Genomic DNA, 16,906 nt, shown 5'->3' with positions numbered 1-16,906 from the left:
CTCAGGACCCACCTTGACAAGGCCCATGTATCTGTCTCTGTCACGGAGTGCCCACTAGTTAACACACCATATCTTGGTCAAAGGGATGATGGACCGGTTCTCCCAGCACCATCGTGGCGTCGCCTTCATTTTGATATTCTGGTCTCCAGCTCCCTCTCCCAGGAGATTCTGATGTATATTGAAATTTAGGAAAAACTTAGCCTATTGGTCATTTCTATCAGGTAGACCCACAAGAGGGGAACACAGGTAAAGTAACTTTTTATTTATTAAAATTTTTTAAATCTTTATTTATTTTTGAGAGAGACAGAGCACCAGCAGCGGAGGGGCAGAGAGAGAGGAAGCCACAGAATCCAAAGCAGGCTCTAGGCTTTGAGCTGTCGGCACAGAGCCTGATGCAGGACTCAAACTCACCAGTTGTGAGATCATGACCTGAGCTGAAGTCTGACACTCAACCAACTGAGCCACCCAGGTGCCCCTCTTTTTTTTTTTAATGTTTATTTTTTATTTTTGAGAGAGAGGGCCGGGGAGGGGCAGAGAGAGGGAGCTGGAGAATCTGGGGATTTCCTTATTTTCTTATATAACCAAAGCATTGATATGACATACATTTATTTTATTAAGCATTTCTAGGCATGTTTTTGAAGGAGTTTTGGGGGTGGATATAAATACCTCCTGAGAGTTTGGCCAGGATAATCCTGAGGTATGAGATGTTCTGTACCATTTCCCAGAGCTTCCTCCAGGATTGAACTTCAGTCTTTCATTGTGGGGTGGCTTGAGAATGCGCCCCCTGCTGGCCACCTTCCCTTTCTAGCCCTACCTTGTTATCAATCCCCCTGCAGCCTCCCTGTGTCCATCAAAGACCTAAGGGCCCTTCTCTCTATTTCAGGGTCTGTCCAGTTCTTTTAGGTATCGCCCACCTAAGACCACATGACTCTAGGAACTGGACGTTCTTCTAGAGGAGGCTTCTAAAATATCTTGTTGGTGGCTGTTCAGTGAATCCCCATTTTTTCTTTCAGCAAATAATACTATCCTGGGGAAAACGCATATCCTCTGGTAGTAACAAAGGAAAAAAGACAGTACGTAAAGTTGTGCTGTATAAAAATACATAGGGATGTCTCAAAGAAAATATTTCAAAAGTTTAACAGTTTCCTATAAGACAGGATTGCAGGTGACCTTCGCCAATCTCTTCATACTGTCCAAAGTTTCTATGATGAACCTGTATCACTTCGATAAACAGAAGAAAAAAATTCCAAAATTAAAAAAAAAAAAAAACAGAAATGGCGAGGAAACTGGAAACTTCTTCCTAGACCTCATTTCAATGTGAGGAATGCTTCCTCTGTGCTCTACCTGTTTTGTAAACCTCTTTTCCTGGCCTTGATCTGTCTTAGCTACTGGCATTAAAACTGGTCCCAAAAGGCTCAGCTTATCAAGTTTTATCCCATGAATATATACTTTCTTTTGTATCTCCAAAATCCTAAGCATAGCCAAAATACGTGCTGCCAGCACAGCCACAGGTGTTTCTTTTGTTCTTGTTTTTATGGCAAAAAAAAAATGTATTTAGATTTAGCCAGTTGGACTCTTGTTTAGATGATCCCAATTTTGTTGGCAACATTGAAAGCATCATAGTCATTTTTTTTTTTAACTCTAGAAACTCTAGTCGGTCAGCTCTGCCAGGATGCCTCCTGTACAGTGAACAGGACACATGCCTTACAATTGAACTTGACCTTGCCTTGCTCTTTCTCACCTGATGTGAGCTTGAACAAGCTGTTTGAAGGCTCCCGGTCTTGTCTTTTCCTTACTAGTTTGTAGTCTTAATTAGAAATGATGGAAGTCCAACTTAAATGGATTTTATACAGTCTTAGCCTCTTGAAAGGACTCAGGGAGGGGTTGACCACCCAAGCTCTAGAAATTCCGGGCTCTTCCTACTGGAGCCAGGAGTGCAAACCTCAGGGGTTTCTTCCCTGTTTCTTGTCCCTACATCTCTCTGAATGCCAGTGTTAACCTCAGGGTCTGTTCCAGGTTTTATGTCTTTTGTCTCCTGTCGTCAGGAAAAGAATTAAAATCTTGGGGAAGAGATTTAGTGCGCAATTTGAATAAGGTGGCTGCTCTTTGAACCAACAGCCACGTGGGCAATGTCAGGTAAGAACCACAAAACCTCACAGCATAGGAGGCAGGGTTAGTTACCGGATGCGTGTAGTACGGGAGTATAGGAGTCCACAGTTCTTTCCTGGTAGCATTTTGGCAAGAGTTTTTGAAATAATGTATGCAGGGTTCATTAATTCTCCTCACTGGCATCTTTTTGGGCCTCCTATAGGACAAGCACTGTTCCAGGCAATGGGGGGATCAGCAGAGAACAAAACAGACAACAAGCGGCCTTGTTTTAAGGGAGCTTACAGTTCAGAAAAAAACGCTCGCCCCAAACAGTAGCCACTCAATAAACAGTAACCATTAAGGTGGCCCACAAGCGTGTGAGCGTGAGGAGTAAAGGTAGCGGCTGAGAGTGGGCCTTGCTTCCGACACACGCCCCACACTCAAGGACTACCAGGTCCTAAGAGAACCACCCCCCGCCCCCCCCATCATACCTCCCCAGAGACCAGACTCACCTGGATCTGGGCTCTGCTAGCTGCCCTCCTGGGAAAGCTGGGAGGTTAGTTAACCAGCCCCACCGGGGTCATTGCTGCCTGGATTTCTCAGACACACCCAGGAAGCACTGGGACGCCCCTGAGGTGGCCATTGGCCAGGACTCGGTCTCTGGGACCGTTTCCAGTTGTGGCCAATGCCACATGGCTGCACGGCGCGGATGCCCCTGCCAGGCCCCCCGGTGCTCCGTTCCCGTGGCCTCGCCTTCGTTTGCCCCTCACACATTCTCCGGTTGTTCCAGCCGACTTACAACGCACAGAGTCCATGAGTGCTGGTCCCGCATCACGTGCAGAAGCCTAAGAGAGCTACGATTTCGAGGTCCGGCACAGGAGCCACATCCCCAATCGGCACGTGGGGGGCCATGCGTCGGTTTTCTCGACTCGGCAGAAATAGATCTTAAACGTGGAGACCCTGACACCGGTCCCTGCTTAGGCTGTCGGTCTCGCGTGTTGTGTGTGGTTGGGACGAGCGGACGGACACGACCAGCCACTGTTCTCACCGGAATTCTTCAAGGCAGCTGCACGTCTACCAGAGATAGGCTGCTCGCGTGGGAAAACCCTGGCCTGGATTTGTGGGAGGTGTTCTCACGGCAGCCACTCAGCTCTCCGTGGGTCACATTCCACAGGGGGCAGTTGAGGAGAAAGGGCTGGAGGCTGTGGTTCAACAACACCCACCAGAACCTTCAGGCTTCCTCAGTGACACTTTCTGGAGCTGCCACCCAAGAGACAGGTGGAGAGTCCTGAGTCTACACTCCCACTCCCACTCATTCATAGCAACTCTGCTTGAAGTGCTCTGCGCTTCCAGGGAAGATTTTAGTTTGAAAAAAAATTTGTCAGGGGCGCCTGGGTGGCTTAGCCGGTTAAGCGGCCGACGTCGGCTCAGGTCACGATCTCACGGTTCTTGAGTTCGAGCCCCGCATCGGGCTCTGTGCTGACAGCTCAGAGCCTGGAGCCTGCTTCGGATTCTGTGTCTTCCTCCCTCTCTGCCCCTCCCCTGCCCATGCTGTTTCTCTTTCAAAACTAAACATTAAAAAAAAATTTTTTTTTAGAAAAAACTTGTCAAAAACAATATATATTACATCCACACACTCATACATATACACTACATAATTGCTACAATCTATTTCAGCAATGACACGCTAGGATTTCTTTTGTGACTACAATCAACCTTTGCATCAGATGGGTCAGTCAGTCAGAAGATGGTTTGTACAAATTCAAAGTTTTAATGACTGTTAAATAATAAAAGAGAGGATATTCGCACTATGTACATTCTGTCCACTTAGGGACTCTCAGCTGGCCACGCACATTTTATTGCACATATAAACAGTGTACAAGGATCTTGAAGACGTCTTAGCCATACAAGGACTGCACGTAAAAAAAGCCATTGCACAAAGTATTGAAGCCATTTGTATTATACAGCCAACTTTAAGAAAAATACTGAAGATGAATATCCAAAGAAATATTTTAATTTTGGGGGAAAAAAAAACCCCTCTCAGAACAAGGATTACAGAGCTTCATGTTGCCAATATATACACGTAAAAAAATATCTCAGGACCCTGCATTCTGAATGCCCGTCAAGGTGCAGCAAACTAAGTTCCTATTTCTGTATCGACCTTGGCCTGTTGTTTACATTGAATACGCTCTTTGTCCAAAACGTCTTTTTTACATCATTATGCTATTCGATAAAACAGGTATTTGTGCAGTACAGGAAAACATTAAAACATCTTTTAAGTTAAAGTGCACAGTACATTTATTTGACAGGAAATAACCGCTAGCTGCCAATGCAAACGACCATTTTCCGTAACCCCTCCATCCTGCCCACGGCAGATGCTGGCATTGACTGACGGCAGTCAGTCCGCGGTTCAATGCACACCATCGTCCCGGTATCCTCTGCTCTGTGTTCACCCTCGTATTTGTCTTGTGAATTGTGGCTGCCGCTGCTCTAAAAACTTACAATGGCTTTTCACGGAGGCGAAGCTGCAGTCAGCCTCCACGAGACTTCGGAAGATGAAGGGCTGGGATGGGCGAGTGCACGTGCACGTAACGGCCTCAAATAGGTGGTTGTGTCTGTTAAGCCTTATGTGAATCTCTCCAACCAACACAGCTCCCTTGCCTTCGCTGGCTCTTCTCTAGTCGTGCTTTGATCGAACTTACTTTTCACTCCTTTCTAAGCTACTCCGTCTCCAAACGCCACTTACCTAACCTTCTCCGGCGCCTGCCTGGGTGTTCATGCGGCTGCCCCACCAACTCGCTAACTCACTTGCGCAGTTTCACGCCAGAGACCGTGAATCCTGCAGCGTTTTCTGGAAGCCACCAACTAAATTACAATAAAGTGAGCACGCCTGCTTTTCTCACAATCGTTTCCTCCCTTAAGACTGGCAGTGGTTAAGAAGTGCTGGTTTCCTGATCCGGGCCCTATGTGCCATGTGTAATTCTGGCTCACTCGGTCAGAGCCGTCCTTCAAGAAGCTTTTTGGTTAAACAATACATCTGTTTATTACCTCCACTTTCCGATGCCATTTCCTGATTATTTACCTTTGGCGTTAGACTTTCTTTCATTACCCAAGTTACAGTGCAAAATTATACTTCAAGACGCACGATGCTAACACTACTTCTCTGTGTTAAAACGTGAATGTTTTGTGCATAGCAAAATAAGTCTGAATCCAAAAAAATAACTGTTCACATTTCATCTTCAAGTTTAATGTGCCTTTTTTTTTCCATCACAGCTATTTACAGATAACTTTGGGGTGCTCTCTCGATTTCAGTCAGTTCGTTACATGAGAGGACAACAGGGCTGCTGGAATGTAGGAAACTGGATGGAATGCAGAAATATAAATAAAACCAATGTTCGATGAACCGAAGTGGAAATAATGCCTCCCCAGAAAACAGTTCTTGTCACAGAAGCACCTGTTTTTTGGCTTAATTTTTTTGTTTGTTTGTTTCTGAGTCACAAACACCAGAAAACGTGATTACTGAGACCTACAACTACTGCACACCAAAGAGCATAGAAAATAATTCAATATTTATAATATTAAAATAAAGTGTTTAACCACAAAAAAGCAGTAATAAAATAGTTTCCTAATTTACAATTTGCATCCAAAGGATGAAATAACAACTCACTAATAAATAATATTTATATAAATATTTTGTATGTCGAAAATAGTTTTTTAAAAGGCAATGGTCTCAAGAAACGTCTTGAAAAATTTGGTGGTGAAAAACCTGATTGAGTTCCCCCCCCCCTCCCCCCACCAAATACACAAGAAGTTTGGTTTGAATAAAACAAATACGTCTTGTTGCAAAAACGGTTGTGCTTGGTGTTTCGGTAATGGCAGTAGGTGAGCGTAGGGATGGAAGGAGATTGTAAAAGGCATCGATGTGCTGCTCAGTTCTTCACAGACAGCTCCCTCACTGGCTTTAAGGTAAATCTCTCTCATATCTTAACAGTGGAGGTCAGTTCTGAAAGGCAGAAACATCTTCCCTTATGTCCTCCCTTCAATGCAACTAGAGCCAGGGAACTGACAGGTAGTGAGCGGGAGGGTAGGAGGAACAGGTGCTGAGAGCAGAGTTCAGGATCTCTGACAAGAGACGAGTCTGAACCGACCCAAAGGAGAGGAGCTGGTTTCATGTGAACAGAGACTTCGTTACCGTTACATCTAGTAATGCTTGAACAGTAATGCCCACTTTGACCAGGCCTTTCTCTTCAAGGATGTGATGGGGTAGACACAGTTTTTCCTAAAAGGGAGAAGAACAAAACATCAATTTTTAGATGACCGCAACATAATCATAAAATCTTAGGACACCACGGACAGGAGCTGAGTTGAGCTCTGACATATGCCTGTCTGATCGTCTCAGACTGTGCTCTCTCCCTTGCTTTCAACCCATTGGCAAAGATCTTTTCTATATTTGCAGAGAAAATGCTGATTTTTCACAAGTGAAGGTCGTTCCAGAAAGTCTCCCAATCATTCTGAAATATGCAATAGACCCAAACATTTTAAAAAACGTTATGCTAAATAACTGAGCTACATAGAGTCAGGTGGAAACCAAACACCGAGAATATATTAGCTTACATTCTTATAAAGCCAGATTGCCAGTAGCTTCTCACACATTTTAAGGGAACTAATATACTCATTTATACACTGACCATGTACCGTTATAATGACCATAAACTTGATTTTATTTGCTGTGATCTCTGAAATGGAGGCATGCTGGTGGACTGGTATCCTTTCTTCATGGTTTATCAAGAGCCTTGTAAATAAGTAATTTTAACCACAGCCTTCATTAGTGTCTCTTTTAAGACTCTTTGGTAAAACTGTCAAAGACACGAATGTCCTGTTACTTCCTCATGTTGTATTTTTGCTCTTGGGAAATGGCCAGTACGTGTGAGTCAAGGAAAATAATCGACACAAATCACTCCATATGGGGAGAACCTTGCATGCTCAACCAAACAGTTTACAAAAGAACACAAGATAATTTCAAACCTTTGTCATTTGGCTCGGGGAATGAGGGGAATCTCCTTGCTGAGTATGTCTCCTTGGCTAGGAAAAGAATCCACAGCAAACACTCCCTCTTGTCTACCAGATCATGGTATGTTCTCCACAGCCCAATGGCTGTGTTTTTAAGGGCAGTTTAAATGGCACATGCATCACACCCCAGGCAACGGACACAGTGTTTAACATGAAGCCAATCAGGATCTTGGACAATTCTGCTGCGTCTCATGTGATTTGTGCTTGAGGAACCAGATCCTCCTACTTCCTCGGTGCAGGACTCCCCATAAATTACCACAGATACAGGCATTCTGTCCTCAGAAAGGTCTTTAAAGAACATGCCATGACATCTCAAGTAATTTGTTCCATTGTCTGCAAATGTCATCTTCCTACACTCTCTCAACCACCTTTTTGCCCCTATCCCTATCTCCTTCCCTAACTTGTGGTAAATTAAGAGTATCTCCGACTCTCTCTGGCACCAGGTCTTAAGAAATGGCCACATGTCAACACAGGACAACTGATTCTTTAAAGCACAATTTCAACCATTATTTCATGTGTCTGATCTGTATCATAATAGGATTATCTTGTCAATGGCATATTAGGTGGGTGTGCAGGTTTATGCTGCTGGCCAACTTAGTAGCCACATGCCAATCTGAGAAAGGATGGGAGGTTCTGTCTGGGAGTCAGGAGCGGTCACTAGGACAGGATGGGCATGCCACAGCCGGACATCAGTGTATATCCTTCCCTGACACCATTTGCCATGGCTTGTGAAATCACCCCAATCTGGCATTTCATTGCTAAGATCGGTTCCACAAGGGCAGGGGTGTATTTACTTCATTCTTATGATCCCCACAGCATATAAGTTGACATCTGCCTTTGTAGGAAATCACAAATGGCCACTATTGTGGTTAAGCACCTGATACAAGGTATTACTTGGGGAAAAAATAAAGTCTTCTATTTACACCATATGCTAAAATCAATTTGAAATGAATTAAAGAACTGTTTTTTTTAAATCATTAAATTTTTTTTAAATGTTTATTTTTGAGAGAGAGAGAGACAGAGCACGAACGGAGGAGGAGCAGAGAGAGAGGGAGACACAAAATCCGAAGCAGGCTCCAGGCTCTGAGCTGTCAGCACAGAGCCCAATGCGGGGCTTGAACTCACCAACCATGAGATCATGACCCAAGTTGAAGTGGGATGCTTAACCGACTGAGCCACCCAGGTGCCCCTAAAGTGTTAACTTTTTTTTTTTTTAAATCAAACACCTCTCCTAATAAAACAGACATGAATATTTAGCATTTTCTCTTGTAAATAAATGGTAAATTATCTAAGCTAAAAAATGGTATAAAAATCACAAAAGATAGAAACAACTGATTATGCCTTAAAGTTTAAAGCCTCGATGTGTCAAAAAAAAAACAAGCTAATTAAAAGATAAACAAACTCTAAATAAAATATTTGCATCAAATTACAAAGAGTTTTATATGACACATAAGCTCAATAAATCATTGAGAAAAACAGTAAGAGATCAACTGAACACTAGGTGAGGAACACAAATAGAAATCTTAGAAGGAAGCATATGACCGAGGCCATCTTGAAAGACACTTTGCTTCTTGACCACAGTGTTTATTTATGTTTAGTCCTAAATGTTCCTGAATTTAAGTACTGATAGTTCCATAGGGTCTAAACTGTGTACAACATGGCTTTTCTGGGGCTACGTGCCTTATCCTAAGTCCTGCTTAAGATTCAACATGTCTCCATTCATGACTGCCCTGGTCCCATTAAAGAGTGGTTCCAAGCTAGAGGTCATGGTTGGGAAAGGCTGGGGGCTCCAAAGACACAGGGATGGGAAAGTATTGAGGTCTCAGCCTCCTGCTGACAGGACTTCTGCAGACATCACAGGCTGAGTTCGCTTCACCCTCTCTCCCAGGTCTTTTTTTCACTTCCTGGTCTCACTTCCTGGTCTTTTCTCTCCCTGGTCTTTTCTCACTTCCTGGTCTCCTCACTCCTAAACCTGGTGCAGAGTCCAAGGCTCTCCCTTCCACCCTTACAGTTGGCAATGAGAAGTAAACAGGAGACAGAAAAAGGTACTTTTTCACATCCTTCCTGCCTCTTCTCCTTTCATTCACATGCCCTGAAGAAACCCGGAAGTGCCCTCAGATTACTTGGATGGAGTTGGTGGTAACCTAGGAAGACTGGCATGAGCTAGTAGAAACAAAAACATGGCAGTTCAGGCTGTATCATCACAGGACTGGGGTGAAGACTGATGGAATTATGAGCTGAGGCACTGCTTGACAGGCTGAGCAAGGACAGCAAGGAAGGCCAGAAGGCCACCTTCCACACACTGGACCTGCCACTGCATGTCCATGGGGGCATGGAGAGAGGGTCCCTGAAGTGACCTAGAAGTTGAGATGGGGAAGGAACTGCCGCAGAGTTATGGCTGGGTCAGAAGGGACAGAGAAGGGCCACCAAAACCGGTCTAAAATGGATTTAAAGCGGGAATCACTATACATTTACACGAACTTTAAGTGCATTTCAATTTCACTGTTAGAGAAGCCTAGTGGCTCTTCTTGAGAATGTGGCACCATTGCTGTGTTTCCTTTCAAAGCACAGAGCAGAGTCATGAAGCAGTATCTTACAGAAATATAATGCTTCTGATCCCCTCCGAAGAACGCGTGCTTGCTGCTGCTTCTCCCATGGAGGAATCAGTAAGGTTCCCTCACATCCCCTCATCCAGCTCTTTTTGGAGCCACAGCAAATAGGGCTGGAAAAGGCAGGCAAGCCAGAAAGACTAAATGTTACCTTAGGAAGGCTTCCCGGGCCCCTTCCTACAGGCTTGGTGCCAATGCTACAGATTTACATCGCTTAATTCTTTATGACAACTGTGCAAGGTGGGTATAATCCCTCTACTTTACAGATGGGAAAATGGGGACGTAGAGTTTAAGTAACTCTGGTAAAGTCATACAGCTCTTAAGTACCGGAACCAGGATCTGAAGATGAGTCTCATCTCAAAGCTGGGGCTCCTTCTACAACACCAAGCTCCTTCCCAGAAATTCCTTCAATGGGGGAGTATGGTGCATCTGTGGCCCCTGGGACAGGAAGAGGCCTCTAGACCCTCGGAGTCCTATCGCGGTAACCCCCAACAAATTCAACAGCATGTGGGGATCCTCGTTCGGCTTCTCTTCAAAGACAGAAACAGACATCGATCGTGCCCTGGCCGAAAACGCCTCATGGGAGCAGCCCTGCCTGGCTGTCCTCTTTCTCTAGCTCCTTGTGCTCCCAAATGGCCGCATGCCTCCTTCCAGGCCAGCCGCTTGACTAAACCAAAGTCATTTACATCAGCAGATTCCATATCATTCAGTCTGTTGCTCACATGCAGGTTCCTGGCACTGGAGTGAACCTACAAGACTGTCTGCATTATTTTCACACTGAGAGAGTTTCCAGTTCCTGCTCAGGAGGGTCAGTGTCGTCCAACTAAGAGGGAGACCACGTTAAACCCTTACAGACTGAGAGGGCATCTCGTCACTCATTTGATTCCCTGCTTTCCAGCCAGGCCATCTTTCAGTGCTTCCTCCCTCCAGAAGCCTCTTTCTCCACACACATCCGCCCCTTTTCTCACCTCCGCAGAACACATCCCCCCCCTCATCTGGCTATTCCTCTTCCAGGTCGCAGGGTACATGGCACAAGGGCAAGAAGGCTTCACAGACGGTTACCCATCAGGGTCCGATTCCCTGCCTTGTGCTTTGCAGAATCTCGTATCACACTGAATTCCATTTTATTTGTCCACTAGATCAGGGCTCCAAAGACCACTGCCTGCGGGCCAATTCAGTCCATAGCCTGTTTTTGTGAACAAAGTTTTATGGGGACACAGCCACGCCCCTTCATGTATGAGTCATCCATGGCTGCTTCTAGACCACAACAGGACCGGGTAGTTTGTGTAACAGATTGTAGAGCCCACAAAGCATAAAATATTTACAATCTGGCACTTTACAGAAAAATTTTGCTGGCTCCTGGTCTCGACTGCAAGATTTTCGAAGACGGGGGTCATGTATCATGGTCACCTTTTTATCCCCCAGGTCTACCACACAGCCTTACTCAAAGAGTGCTCATTCAATATTGAGGAAGGAATGAATGAATGAACACAGGCACAAATAAAAATCGCAGTGAAAAGCCAAGGAACTGGACCCTGATAGTCTCAAAGAAAAAAAGCACACATTCTATGTATCTGATTTTTTATTGAGAACTAATTTCAAAACCTGAAGCCTAATCTTAAAAACTAAAATCTCCAGGGCGCCTGGGAGGCTCAGTTGGTTAAGCGTCTGACTTAGGCTCAGGTCATGATCTCAATGGGCATTCGAGCCCTGCGCTGGGCTCTGTGCTGACAGGTCAGGGCCTGGAGCCTGCTTCGAATTCTGTATCCCCCTCTCTCTCTGCCCCTTCCCTGCTTACACTCTGTCTTAAAAATAAATAAACGTTAAAACAATTTTTTTTAAAAACGCAGAATCTCTTAAAATGGGATTAAAATATTTTTCCACTCAATCCAAAGCCATTGGATTGAAATTTTAATCCACTGTCCATTCCTTTTACCCTGTAAGGTAAAAATCCTTTGATCTTATGACAGGGACTAGTGTGGATTTTAGACGACCCTCGCACTAAATTTAATTTCTTACAAATAAATGGTATCAGGATATCAAGTGCCTTTTTTTACCTGTTCTCATTGATGAAACTCCTACTTAGTTGTCTAACTTTGGAGTTCTACAGCGCCTCTCCCCCAGCCCCATTTCATAGGTGTCTCTCCCCAGAACTGTGAGCCACTTACAAATTACGAATCCATAAATAGAAGGAATGAAGAGCACATTAGCTGGGACACACTGTGGAAATCCTAATGCTGAGTGGCAAGCTGCCATCAATTGGGGCAGCTGGAGAAAGAGAACCTTCTATTTCAAATAGATCTTTCTATTTCAAAGACAGAACATAAATAATTGGTTCTCTTTAGCAGGCATTGGAAGGAAGTACTGGGAAAATGGTGCTTCTTGTGTGAGGAAGGAAATTTAGGATTGCACGTACAAATCACACAACTAAATCCCCGACCAGCTCTCAGACGACAAGCACGTCAGTTTGCATCCCCGGTCACACTGTAACGGCAGGCATCACGAGAGCATATGAGTTGGTGTGCGGGTACTCTGGGGAAGAACCACGGAGGGGCTTAATATTCTGTATAGAAATGAACAGCTTGACAATGGGCAAGACAGTTCATTCAAAGTTTTGCCTAAAGGGCTAAATTAATTGTGTTCTGCTAGTTACTATGCCTCCTGATTTAAAAAAAAAAAAAAAAAAATGCCATTCAACAGATCCCAAGAGGAGCAGCACGTCAGGGGACAGATACATTAATGACAGGAGAAATGAAAGCACATCCAAAGAACCTTTGAGGCCAGAATTGAAATATGGACAGAGCCAGAGAATGATGTCAGCTCAGCACCAAAAATTAAATCTGATCTCACATGATTGTTCTACTCCGTTTTGATTGATAGGATTTTCTTCCAAGTCCCCCCCCCGTAAGTCATCTCCCTTCTTCCCTTTTGCCCCCCACCCCTCCCAAAGAAGAAAAAAACCAAACAACAGTGATCATTACAGGGCAGCGTCAGTGCAAGGTAGAGCCAGATGGAAAAGCAAAGGCTGTTCTAGGTGGGCAAATCAGTGTATCGATGGGCTGATAAAAACCTGGAAGAAATCACTTGAAATGTGTTTATTAAGCAACTTAGGGTTTAGGATGCTCATGAGACATTGCACAAAGGGGTTTCATTGCGTTACAGGCTGAAGGGTACCAGAAGCAATTCGGTACATCTGTGGGTTGTTTCTACATAACCGAGCTTCATTAGACAACTTCCGCATACCCTGTACTTCACGAGTCCACACAAAATCAGGAGGGAAGAGCTATCTTTGAGGGAAGAGTGCTTCCGGTTAGAAAATCTGACTTGATTTAGCAACAAAAAAGATTTATAAATATACTCTTCTCACTATGTGGGTTTTCCATATTCTCAAGTCCCCTGGATTCATGGACACGTTCAGAAAACTAAAATTATCTTCTTAGTAGCCATGGATGGAGACTCTTCGCATCTCCGTGAACTAGAAATTTATCTTGAGGAAGTTAATGTCATCATCCCCCAAATTTAAGAAATAGTACGTGGCACCCAGATGTGTAATGAAGCAGAGGAGAAACTGTCCAAACCTCAAGCAGGGCGTTCTCATATTAGAAACAGAAATCCCAGAACCAGGAATATCTTGGCCGAGACAAGATTCTAATATGTGTTGTTTTTTTTTTTTTTCTCTTAGTTACAAACTGATCAATCACATTGCTCCAAAAGCAGATTTAGTTAATATATAATCCTGTAAGCTTACTTAGGAATAGAAGCAGCTTGCTCATGTCACTGGAAACAGAAGGTTAAATGGAAATGTCAAGTCATTAGGGAAACTACATTCTGCTAAAATGAGAGCAATCTTATTGTTGGCTTCTGCCATAGTAACCCACGTCCTCAGACCAAGAATGTTCCATGACTCATGGCTTTATTTGAAAACAAATACAGTCAAATCCATCACGTTCTTGACCTGAAGCTATCATGTGATGCAGCAAAAAAGCAAAACGACCCATTACATTATTTAAAAATAGAAATCCCTTCTGGAAAATGCTTTTCTAAGAGCCTCAGGGTAGACCTAGCAAGGAGTAAAAGTTTTACGTAAAACTATGCGGGAAGTGATGTGCAAGTGAATCCTCCAGGTGGCGCTCTAACAGCAATGGCCCCTCCTTCCCCAGCCCCGCGCTGCACAGCTCCTTCCCCTGCAGCAGGGCAGAGGGGCTTGCTCAGGGTAGCTTTTCTCACTTCAGGGTAGAAGTGGGCAGCAACACTCCCATTGAGGGAAACAGGGAGGAAACCAACTGAATGGCCGGCAAAGCAGTCATTCACTGACGGTATTTTTCAACTTGGTCAATAACGGTATTATTAAAGACTTTTCTAGACCGAATTGGGCCCCAAATGCTGATCTCCGGTCTTCTCTGCAAGATGGCTCCACTACACCTCAACTGCCCATTCCTGAATTAGGATCTGACACTGACCCAAAGCAAAGACTTCCATATCCTAAATCCCCTCTGCTCCTGTTCTGGCATCTTCTTCCACTCTACCCAGGGCAGCTATGTGAGTGAGAAAGCATGAGGTCTCGATACACTCTGCTGTCACTGGTTTTTAGGAAGCGAGAGAGATTATTTAATGGGAACTGCACTCTATAAAGTCTGTGCCTTGGGAAAACCTGACTTGTAGCGTTCCCTTCAAAACTCGAGAGGCTACTAAAGAGATGACAGGGATGGAAGCTGGCAAGGCAGAGGCTCAGAGGGAGGAAGGGCCCTGTGATGGCTCAGGGTGACACAGCAGAGTGTTTGTTTGGATGCACATGCACACGTTATGCGGACAGAGCATTCCAGCGGTAAGTGATATAGATCAGCACTATAAAGAGAATATGGACAAGACAGAAGCTTATAAGGTCCCTGGAGCGGAGGGCAGAAGTTGGTTGTGGGGGTTTCTCCCCAAGGGCCAGCAGAGTGTCAACAGTCTTTCGAATGTGACGGAAGTCCAAGTGCAGGATGTCATACGGAGAGCAGAGGTCGGCCTATTCCGTGGGCAGCCATTAGAACAGAAAGAGACAGTGCGTACAATTAAAACTACACGGAAGAACAGCTGGAAAGAAGCACACATTTTTGGTTACTGGCAAATGGCAAGACTCACCCCTTATTTCAAGCAGGTAAAACCCATTCCACCAAAGATTTTTTTAACCGGTTACAAAACAAAGTAGCATACCCAAAGTGTTTTATGCAAGTAGCACAAGGAAATCCTTCACCCACAAAGCCACTACTAAGGAACAGCACGCTCTTCAATTGGATGTTACCGGCGTCCAAACAGTTTTAATAGCCAGGTGGTATATCACGTGCTCACCAATGGCATAGAAATAAGAGCTTTTCACTAGGGACATTCAGGACATAACCTCGCCTAAGGGCAAAACGTAAGCTTCCAAGTTGAATCCCCACCTGTCCTCACCATTCTCAATGTATTTTTTTTTTTTTCACCCTGGTTTATGAAGACTCAGTGAATATAAAGTACTCCTCTCTGAAAGGTAACACATACACCTAATTCATTTTTGTTCTAGGGTTACTGATAGACTCCGGGGAATTCTGGTTTTACCTGTGTTCCTACATGTGTCAGAAAGCACGTTAAATTTCATGTTTTTGCAGTCACACATAAACCAAAAGTCTAAAGGAGGCTTCTTAGATGTGCAGTTAGAATAAAAGTGCACCCCCCCCACGTGGGATAACCATGTAAATTTATTCATCACTAAACACGTATGGTAGGGCACGGGTCTTCTGAGTTGGCCTCCAAATATCTGCTCTTGTCAGGAAGCAGTTTCCTGATACAATGACTTCCTGAACTGGAAAGGACTACAGATTAACATTAACAGTGATTATAACGGATTACGACTGATATGTCAACATGAAAGTAGTTTTGTGTCCAAATGAAACTAGAATTGAAACTATTTAAGATATAGTTCATAAATGCAGCTTTATTTCAAGTCCGGCAAAGCATTTAAAAACATATATACGATATATATTTTATATCATACTTTGCTACAGTTTTCCCCTTTATTTTAGCCTCATTGCTAAGCAGATGCAAATCACAGAGCAACTGAAAGCTTCTAAGATAAAGATGCTGTCTTATATCCTCTGAAGTCAGCTTGATGCCCTCAGATGAAAAGAAATGCTATAATATCAAGCACGATGGATAAGATTAAAAACATTCTAATTTTAATTTATGAAGGTAAAGATGCTGTTCTTAAGACTTTTTAAAGACAGTAAGCTACGTTACATCGATTCAGATCATGCAGCTTTTCTCAGTGGAGTTGGAGGAATCAAGCTACTGCTGTTATTTTCCCAAGAATTAAAACATCTACACATAGATTTGATTTCACTGGGAGAGAGACACTGGTCAAGGATTAGCAGATGGGGAAACATCTAAGGAAAGACGTGTTATTGCAATAAGAATTCTCTATTGCAATGTTGTGCTGAACCAGTGAAATCTGAGCAAAGCAGACGTAAGACATAAGGCGTCCACAAACTGAAATGTGAATTTTCACAGAAGTGGGTATTTCCACAGCAAAAGCAAATCATTCTACCTCCAGTCTATGCTTTAAAACCCTTCCCAGAACCCTAGGGAAAATGTCTGGTCTGCTCCCCAGCAATGCCCTCCAAGAACTTGAATCGAATAGTCCTTACAGTGTTCTTGAGTAGCACAGTTCTCGCATGGGGAGCCTACACAGACCATTCTTCTTGTCCTGGAATTAATTTCGTGATGCCACAGATTCGGGGCTTAATTCAGATTTCAGATTAAAGTGGGTAGGGCCTAGAGTCACAGTCCATGGTGTTTGGTTTAAACTAAACTGTGATCTCTAAAGGAAAAGGCATGGGTCTAAGATTGTCTGGTAGGCAAAAACTGGAATCACCGTAACATGTGGAGTGTGGGCTGCTGGGGTCCTCTGAGACCTGCGCTCTGATTCTGTCCCATGTCCCACAGCCCAAACTGCCACAGCAACCTCCTCAAGGACGCCGTGCTAGGAAACAGGGCTGAAACCGCTGGGGGAAATGAATTTTCTGATCCTGTGCCTACCAAATTACAGTCTTAATGAGCGGCACTTAGAGATTGTGCATTTTTTTCTCTTGGAATTAAAACAGGAAAATACTAAAAAGGAAGAA

At 44.0% G+C, this 16,906-nt stretch overlaps 1 protein-coding gene across 3 annotated transcripts in view; it reads right to left on the bottom strand.

The window, feature by feature from the left end:
* Window positions 1-3,836: 3,836 nt before the first annotated feature.
* Window positions 3,837-16,906, bottom strand: part of LRCH1 (leucine rich repeats and calponin homology domain containing 1) — a 202,815-nt gene continuing 189,745 nt past the window's right edge. Inside the window, exon 19 of one of the 3 annotated variants that reach the window (XM_060637176.3) lies at window positions 3,837-6,367. In XM_060637176.3, coding sequence (XP_060493159.2) covers window positions 6,257-6,367 — 111 coding nt within the window. In that variant the 3' untranslated portion in view covers window positions 3,837-6,256. Of the gene's footprint in view, window positions 6,368-8,556; window positions 14,776-16,906 lie in introns of those variants that run through there. The other 2 variants (XM_060637179.3, XM_060637175.3) reach the window with 2 other exon arrangements.

Source organism: Panthera onca, chromosome A1 (genome assembly GCF_046562875.1).
Source record: "Panthera onca isolate mPanOnc1 chromosome A1, mPanOnc1 haplotype 2, whole genome shotgun sequence".
Classification (NCBI taxonomy): Eukaryota; Metazoa; Chordata; class Mammalia; order Carnivora; family Felidae; genus Panthera; species Panthera onca.
The sequence above is the reverse complement of the archived record's forward strand: the minus strand, read 5'-3'. Positions and strand labels throughout refer to the sequence as shown.